We start from the raw sequence: 9,051 nt of genomic DNA, 5'->3' as shown, positions 1-9,051 counted from the left end.
ATCGCAAGCTTTTCAGCTCTGAAGTCAATGAAATGTTTATTCCTCTAATTTGGCAACTGTGCTCCACGACTAGATCTTGCCCTGCTGTGTGCTTTGTCCGAATATCGAAACACTGAAATTGTCAAGGCTGCCACAACAGCCTTGGTCTGGTGCCCAGCTTCTATTGTAAACAAATAGAAGTCTGGCATGAGCGAAATAATGGCCGACGCGATGATAATAGTAAGTTTACCAAATATTTTTAAAAAGTGGTTCGTCGGGCTCTCATTCATTTTTCAATCGAGATGCATATATTTCATTCTGTAAACGTTCTTCCTTTTTTTCGAGTTCTTCCGCATATAAGAGTTAATTAATGTTCCATAACCTGAGTATGTTTCGGACAAGTACACAGATAGTGTTATTTCGGATGTCTGAGTAAATTTGTAACATACTGTATTTCTGACGTATGTTTGAGTAGTGTGACAAATATAAATGCATTGCGGCGTGGTTATCTTTGATTAACATTGCATCTTTATGTATTCAGGCCTTTTTCCAGTTTAACCACAGTCGAATTTCAGACCTGCTTTTCCCAGATTAACAAAAATGCTTCTAAAAATCTTTTCTAAACTCCATTAAAAATGGTTCATGGTTTTCAAGACAAAGTTATTTTATTAATTCATAAATCATATTTCAGATGGATCATACTTATATAAAAGGGGAGAGAGTGTCTGGGTTTCAAGTGATCGGGAGTAGGTCTGGCCCAGATCACATATACAGTTCCTGTGCCCCCAAAGACTCGAGTACCCCTCCGAAACGAGGAAGCAAGAGGGCAGTGTCAACTCCCACAGGACAAACACCTACACATGAACATAAAAGGATTGAACTGGTGATTATTTTTCACTTTCTAGTACTACTTTCTTTTCTATAATAATTCAATTGTATTTTTATAATTGTGAAATCTCTTCAACCAATTGTAAAATTTGTTGAACACACAAAATATGACTTATTAAGTACCATCATTTGGTAAATATACTATCTTTTAACATAGGCTTGCTTATTAGAACACTGTCTTGTTGTTTATTTATTTTAAACTATTTAAGCAAAAGCCCATCAATCATTTTTTCAGCTTTGCCATTACACACTAAAATTTTCATGTTTCATCGCTGATCTAGGATGGAAAAAACCAGACACAACAAATGGTCCCTTAATGAGACATCCTTTCTGAGAGAATACAGTCAGACATTACGAAAAGATGGCGAGTCAGAAAACAGTTTCTGGAACAACTGCGCAATTGCAATGAACAACATGTTTGGTGGAAAAAAACAGAACAGGTAAATAATGTTTCTTAAACAGTGATAACATTAGTATATTTTCCTTATTTTGCTGGCATGGCACTCAATTTTTAATTTATGTATGATATAATGTCATATGAATCATGCTTATTAAATTGAATTTAGAAAACTGTCATTACTATATGTCATAAGCTGTACATATGTCTTTAATGACTAGGCCAGGCCCCAGTATCTGTTCACTGTGGTTCATTTGTGCAGTAAAGCAGTTATTGTTAAAGGTTATTATTTGATGTAGTTATAGTAGGTATGGTCTTTGTTTCATTGCAGACTTAATTACTGTGTACTCATCTCATTTGCTTTATATAGGGAAGTCCTGCAAGATGGCAGCCTGGCGGTTAAATCTTTCTGGTACATGTAACAGCACCATGTGTACTTCTGTTAATGAAGACTTTGTGGATTTTACGCCGCTGTCAGAGACAAAAGGAAACAATGTGGGAACCCAGACTGATTTGTCTTTTAGTAATAAGCAAAGGCAAGTAAAATTTAATTCTGAAAGTTAATTTGATGATATTGTCTAAAACAATATACAGCTAGGAAATCAGTTACCCACCCAAGTGGTGAAGTCATTGTTCACCCAATTATTTTCTCAAAAATGCATTGTTTAAAGGCTGTTTTTGAACCCGTTAAATTTTTATTTCTGTTTTAACTGAAAGCTGCTTATATTATAACTTTATACTGCCTTGTTTGATTAATAGTCTTTAATTACCATTACCATATTTTATCAGAAGCTCATTCTCATAATTGTGAAAATTGCACTATTAAAAATAATTGTACCAGACTTTGAAATTTGTATCCAATATCTTTATAAATTTGATTCATATTTTCTAACTTCACTTGGTTTTTGGTATTTCTTTCCAATACCAATAATGTTAATTTATTGATAGAAGGGCTCTGAATCATAAATTCTAAATTATATGACAACCACAACTAATTTAATAGTGTAAATTTCACAAATCTGTGAACCAACTTCTTTAAATGTTTAAAATATGAATAATATATTGTCAGAATGTTTAAATGACTTGCTTGGTAGAACAGAGATATATTTATAGTTTTAAGTAAAGGAATATTAAATGTTTCAGGTCTAACAAACAAGACTGGTTTTTTTTTAACCACGGAAAAATCTGCAGGGGGTAAGTTAAATACAATATTTTATGTACAAGCTACTGATAATCAACTTCTCACTAGTATGTAAATGTAAGTTTATTTGACAATGTGATTTGATCTGTTTTTAAACTGTTATATGATGACCTAAAGTTAGTGCAACATACTGATGCGCCAGATTTCTTTTCAGTGTTATTGTATGGACATGAATAGTTGAAGTAGTTTTTGATAAATCTAAATTGTGTTACCGATACACATGATATAGTTCACACAGAATTTTATTAATACTAAATGGTTTATATGGTATCTTTTGTCGTTCAATTGCTAGTCAAATTTACATAATAAAACTAGAGTATTGCATGTTGCCTCAAACAACAATGTTCAACCCCAAATCAAAAACTGATAATGGTCATTTCAGACAACAAATGTGTGTGCTGAAACAGTAAATACGGCCGCACTAAGACGTTTAAGGACCTACTCTGAGCTAAAAGAGTCTGAGATACAGGAGATCATACAAAAAATAAGTGAGTATTATTATTAATGTTTAATTGCATTATGCACCAGTCATTTGTATCTACTGCACCCACCATCCCCTGGGAGTATAGAGCCGTGTTTTTACATTTCCAGTGTTCCAGCACTGCAGTGGAAACTGCATCTGGGGAGTGAAGTTTTAAATTAGCTAAGCTATCTCTTCAATCCTTAACAAATATGTATGATATTGTATTATATATGTACATGGTATATGTATATGTTTTCAAAATAAATATTGTTTAAACTAAACTGCAGTAATTTTGGTAACACAACAGAAACAGTGGGAGATGATAAATGTAGCAAAGGGGTGGGTGATTTTATAAAATAAAAAATCTAAAACAGCTATCAATAAGATATTTTGTTATTGTAAAATATATGACTAATTTTTATTCAATTTGAACAAATTAATTTTTTGAAATGACTACTAATAATGTATAAAACACTTTTTAAGAAGTCTATGATATATAAACATACATTTATGTTTGCTAAAATATAATTATATTGCATTTCTTTAAAAGAAAAAAAAACTGATTTATCAAGCAATATTATCATGTATTTGTTTTATTGATTTTTTTATTATTTTACTTTTTTTGCTTCAATCAGGTTCCAGCTCTCCAAGAGAAGTAGCAGGGCATATATTGTCTTCTCCATTGAGAGGAAGTATCATTGTTGAACTTTTAAATGAAATTGAATATGCAGCAAAAGAATGCTGCAACAAGGACAGTGTTTTGGCCCAAAAGGATTTCTGTGACCTGGCTGAATTTAAATGGCATGAACTCATTGATGAATTATTAGAGCAACAGCCATTGCTAGCTGATGTTCTCTTGGCTGTGTCTCTACCAACTTCTAAGATAGGGAATACAAAATCTGTTCAGAGCCTTATACCGGTCATATCTACTGTGTTTGGAATGTTGATGAAAACACGATACCAGGAGTTGTCGTTAGTTCAAAAGATGATCGCAATGACTTTAGCTAATGAACAAACAAGCCAAAAAGTACAATTTGTTTCAACTGTGTTTCAAATGTTATGTTAAAGCCCAATAGCACAAAATATGAGATTAACACCTTGTGTATAGAATGCAATATTGTTAAGTGTGCAATTTATATTTAATCATTGTATGAGTAACTCAAGAGAAACTATCATTAAAGAGTTGCCCAACTCAGCTGTGAATGAATGTTTGTTTCATAAAATATTCAATGTATGCATTTTGAATATATCTTTATATGTTTTAAATATTTCACAATATCTAAATACACATACAGATAAAAACATACCAGTTATTTCAACAAAATCTTTCTTAACTAGAACTTTGCAATATATAGTTTCTTGCAATTTGATAAAAAACCAGTAATAAATCGTGTTATATTTTTTTAACCTCAAGTTTGTGAAATTGGGCATTTGAATGTTTATGTTCCTGTTACTGTTCATGACACATGTTTTGTTTGGAAATTTAATAAATCTTTTGGAACATCTATTTAATAGCGCTGTCCCAGGCACTTAAGGTCCTTGATGTTTTAGCTCAACTGAGCTCAGATGAGCTCATAGGATCGATGAATGTCCTTCTTCTCTTAACTCCCATTTGATGTTTTGTTCTGCTTATATATCCAGACACTTTGTCAGGATTTTTGTTTGGAAAAGTTGTAGGTCAAGTTCAAAGACGGGTCAACAGGGGTAAAAAACTAGGTCACTATGCCATTAACAAATATTGGCTACCTGTGAGCGATATAGGGCCATTATGGCCCTCTTGTTTTAATTCTACCCTTAACACAATCAGGAATAAGTTTGCAAATCTGCAAATCTTGCAAATTTGTTATTCTTATGTCTTGTCCATTTGAATTGTTTTTGTAGTTCTATATGTAATTAGAACTTCAATTTCATTAATATACCTTAGGTAAACATGTGTTAAATTTGATGTCAAAAGTGATTTCCCAGCAGGATTCTCAGGGTTTGTAATTCTTCACTAATAAATCATTTTAAGCCTTATATAGAAGCCAAAAAAATGTTCCTGTCGATTTCATGAGTCAGTCAGGTATCTCCAAACAATAGAAATTTTAAAGTCAACATTATAAAAGATAAATGCTCTTCTACACAGCAGATGTCATAAATAAGAAATAAAAAAAATGTACCTTGTGAATGTTAGTTTGTTGTTTTTTGTTTATACTTTGGTTATGTTTATTTGTTATTTATCCTTAAAGTATCATAGAGCTTCAAAAACCAAACACACTGAATTAGTTAAAGCTGAAAGTTGTTGCTTCAATCTTGTTTTAATATTACTTTACATTTAATGACAATCATCTTTTGACCAAATTGTAAAGAAGAACCAATGGAATGTTTTCTGTTTGGAGTCACTGTGACCTTGACCATTGACCTAGTGACCTGCAAATCAATAGGGGTCATCTGCAAATCATGATCAATGTACCTATGAAGTTTCATGATCATAGGCGTAAGCGTTCTTGAGTTATCATCCGTAAACCATTTTTCTGTTTCGAGTCACTGTGACCTTGACCATTGACCTAGTGACCTGAAAATCAATAGGGTTCATCTGCGAATCATAATCAATGTACCTATGAAGTTTCATGATCATAGGCGTAAGCGTTCTTATCATCCGGAAACCATTTTACTATTTCTAGTAACTGTGACCTTGACCTTTGACCTATTTACCTCAAAATCAATAGGGGTCATCTGCCAGTCATGATAAATGTACCTATGAAGTTACATGATCCTAGGCCTTAGTGTCTGAGTTATCATCCGGAAACCATCTGGTAGACGGACGGACCGACGGACCGACATGTGCAAAACAACATACGCCCCCTTCTTTGAAGGGGGGCATAAATATGAATTATTCAATGACTACATTTGTATATAATGTATCCATATTTTTTTATTTTCACTTAATAGAATGCCTTTCAGTTAAATGGAAATATAAGAGTATTACTTAAATGTGTTTGGTTTAGCTTTTCCAACCCATTTTAGTTGATTTATTCAAGGTAATATTAAAATAAAAATAAAAAACTTCAAATGAATCATAGACAAAAATGTTTGATCATTGTAGGTGTGTGACAGACTTCAACCTTTGGGTGTCACTCTAAGCCATTCAGGCATGTTGTATACCATGGATCAGATATCGGGACACTTTAATAATGAACTAATTGATGCCATTGCCAGTGGAAAGAAATTCAGAATTGTTGGGGACAACATTAACTTTCATGTAGGTTTAACCCATGAACGTAAATCAAGAGGAATGCAGCTCATATGGAGCATTGGTTTGGGTCAATGGCTATCATACAAAACCTAAGTTTTAGTAACCTTTCCCACCATACACCAAGATGTGACCTGCGAGCACAGCCTGTGTCAGTATTCTTCTTAGAAGAAAAGGATATTCAAATACTGAAGAAGAATATCTCCCAGCTGATTTCCCGAGTAATGACAGAGTTCTTCCCCTGGATGAAGTTCGCAAAAGAAACGGCAAACAAACCAATTCTAGGCGAGTTTGCTGAATTTCCAGAGTTTAGAAGAAAAAATCAAGTCATTCCTCTCCCAGTGATGTCGAAAAATGAACAGAAATATTCAGATGTGGTAGAAATACTAGACTCCTATGAAAATCTTGTAATATCTGTTTGCAACCAGGCAAATGTTGAAGCAATGGAGGTGCACATTGGTAGAGACCAACTCACTCGAGAAAGATTTTCAGGAGCTAAGCGCTTAAGAGCAGCAGCACTTACTGAAATGGAGAGATTTCACCATTTGACACCAATTACATTTGAGCTTTTCCATTTACAGATGTCTGTTCTCACTTTGTTTTATCAACAACTTTATAATACAACAAACACAGAGCCCTTCACACTCCATGCACAAAAGATTCGTCTGCTTCGAACAGATGCTGATGGTAATGACGTCAAAAACCATTATAATCATTGCAAAGAGCTGGCAGTATCTTTTATTAAATCGTACATAATTGAGGCAGCATGTGAGCAATTTGGCATTAATGACTACAATACTGTTCCTGATATTCATCTGCCGAATGATGATGACTCAGTCTCCTCTTGGCTATTGGAAGTAGTTCAACCAGTTACAGAAAAAATTCTCGATGCTTGTAAACTTGATAGTGACTTGGACCATGGATACTGTGACAAAGCATCTGACTATGCGAACCTTGTTCTACAACTAGGTGTTCTTTTCATGGAATTGAATGATGTGGTAAAATACCCAGACAGAGATAGATTACTGGCAGTCCTGAAAATACTTATGGTCATCTTAAAAGGACATAACACCATATCGAAGTATGCTCTTGAAATTCTTCGTTTATTGTGTCAGCAATTTGCTTTGTTAAGTGAGAGTCAGGCATATTCTAGTTTGTATGGAATGTTTGTTAATACTGGGGGGAAACTTGATACAAACAGTCCAGCTGATTTAGAAATGGAACACCTGGTTAGATTGACAAAAGGTCATCTGAAAGCGATGTGTTCTAACAAGTCCGAGTCTTCAGTGCGGAAACGAAGTTGTGCATTTTATGGTATGAAGACAATCTGTGACAACTTTGATGAACAAACACAAGTTGTTCATCGTGCTCAAAAGCACAAAGTGTTGTCATCTGCTGAAGATGAAAAGGCAATTATTAAAGACCTGAGAAAAGTGAGGCCATTTCAGCATGTGTGTGGAAGACAAATTGCTTCAATGAAGCACTGTCCCAAAAATCCGGCAAAGAAGATTAACACGAAAGAACTGCACAAATGGATTTCTCAGAACCAAATTAAGTTTTATTATGAAATTGGACGTTAAGCAATATGGTAACATTGTTATGCTTAATAGTTCTGAATTCTTTATTCAAATTACATAGAATGTTTAAATTTTACAAACATTTTTATAGACAAGGAATTTTTATTACAGAAGCTGTTTCCCATAAGGCCGAAAAAAACAATCTTGTTTCTGGTCACCAGATTGACCCTCTTTTTTCTATTCCCACCCAATCTTTTTGATTGACACTTTCTTTTAATATGTCAAAAGTCAATTATTTATAAATAAGTTCTTTTTAAGGTATATTTGATTTTTTTTAAAGTAAAATAAGCAAATAAGCACATTTAAGAACAGAACAGACCTTTATTAGGTAACTTATACTACATGGTATATCGTTACAATCAAATGTTAATTTATAATCATAAATCACGAAACTCCCGTACCATTCTCACACATTTTCACCCATACGCACTCTCCTTACTAACATTTGCATTAAGTCAACATAGAATATATAAATTTTCATCAAACATAAATGATAAATAAATCAACCTAATCAAATATATTTAAGATATTTAAAATATTCGAGGATAGACTTTCCTAAAAAGATGTGAAAATTCAATTAATCAACAAATCTTATTTTTAATAAAACTATTATTTTTTGCAGAACAGATTAAGCCAAATTTAAGACTTCAATCTTTACAGTGAAGAAAAAAAAGTAAATGATGCTGATAGTGTATATCACGAATCAATACTTAACAATAAATACACACAATGTGTATATGTAAAATAATAAATGTACTTAAATGTTTCAAGAAGGTCCTATTCATATAGAACCGGTAAATTACTTTAAAAAATTCATTTACACGATTTAAGCTTATGCTTTAACAATGAAAAAGTTAAAACAAATATACTATACTCGCTGCTATTTAAACAAAAATGCAAAGACACATTATGCATAAATTACAAGATTTAACTATGTGTTAGCAATGAAATCAATAAAAAAAATAACAATCTTATGATTTATAAGCTCAGTTGAATTATCCGAAGGGATATTAAAAAATTATAACTCTCTGATTATACTCCTTTAATTGACGTTTCGGCATAATGCCTTTATCAAAACATTGGAAATTATATGTTAACTACATTTTTACGTCTTTTGACTGCACAATTTAAATAACAAAGAAAAATGTTTTTAAACGTCAAATGACGTTGTACATGATGACGTCATAAATGGCGTTATATAAAATGGCGCCAAAAAAATGTAAAAATTCGCCAAAAATGAAATGACGTTAAACACTTACATATTGTATCTTAATCCTATGTTAAATGTGTGCTTTATATATTTAATAAATTGAT

General features: G+C 32.6%; 1 protein-coding gene and 2 long non-coding RNA genes across 3 annotated transcripts in view; all 3 read left to right on the top strand.

Moving 5' to 3' along the window:
• The first annotated feature begins 674 nt into the window (after positions 1-674).
• Positions 675-1,795, top strand: LOC127880638 (uncharacterized). Its single transcript, XR_008049677.1, has 3 exons — positions 675-862; positions 1,149-1,307; positions 1,635-1,795. It is a non-coding gene; the product is annotated as an uncharacterized LOC127880638 (long non-coding RNA).
• A 610-nt stretch (positions 1,796-2,405) lies between these two features.
• On the top strand, positions 2,406-3,970 carry LOC127831940 (uncharacterized). The gene is made up of 3 exons (XR_008026574.1): positions 2,406-2,458; positions 2,848-2,953; positions 3,564-3,970. It is a non-coding gene; the product is annotated as an uncharacterized LOC127831940 (long non-coding RNA).
• A 2,264-nt stretch (positions 3,971-6,234) lies between these two features.
• The window catches only part of LOC127831246 (uncharacterized), a 49,978-nt gene continuing 47,161 nt past the window's right edge, over positions 6,235-9,051 (top strand). Inside the window, exon 1 of the mRNA XM_052356228.1 lies at positions 6,235-7,593. Within this exon, the coding sequence (XP_052212188.1) occupies positions 6,235-7,593 (1,359 nt within the window). The remainder of the gene's footprint in view (positions 7,594-9,051) is intronic.

Source organism: Dreissena polymorpha, chromosome 5 (assembly GCF_020536995.1).
Source record: "Dreissena polymorpha isolate Duluth1 chromosome 5, UMN_Dpol_1.0, whole genome shotgun sequence".
In the NCBI taxonomy this organism is placed as follows: domain Eukaryota; kingdom Metazoa; phylum Mollusca; class Bivalvia; order Myida; family Dreissenidae; genus Dreissena; species Dreissena polymorpha.
The sequence above is the reverse complement of the archived record's forward strand: the minus strand, read 5'-3'. Positions and strand labels throughout refer to the sequence as shown.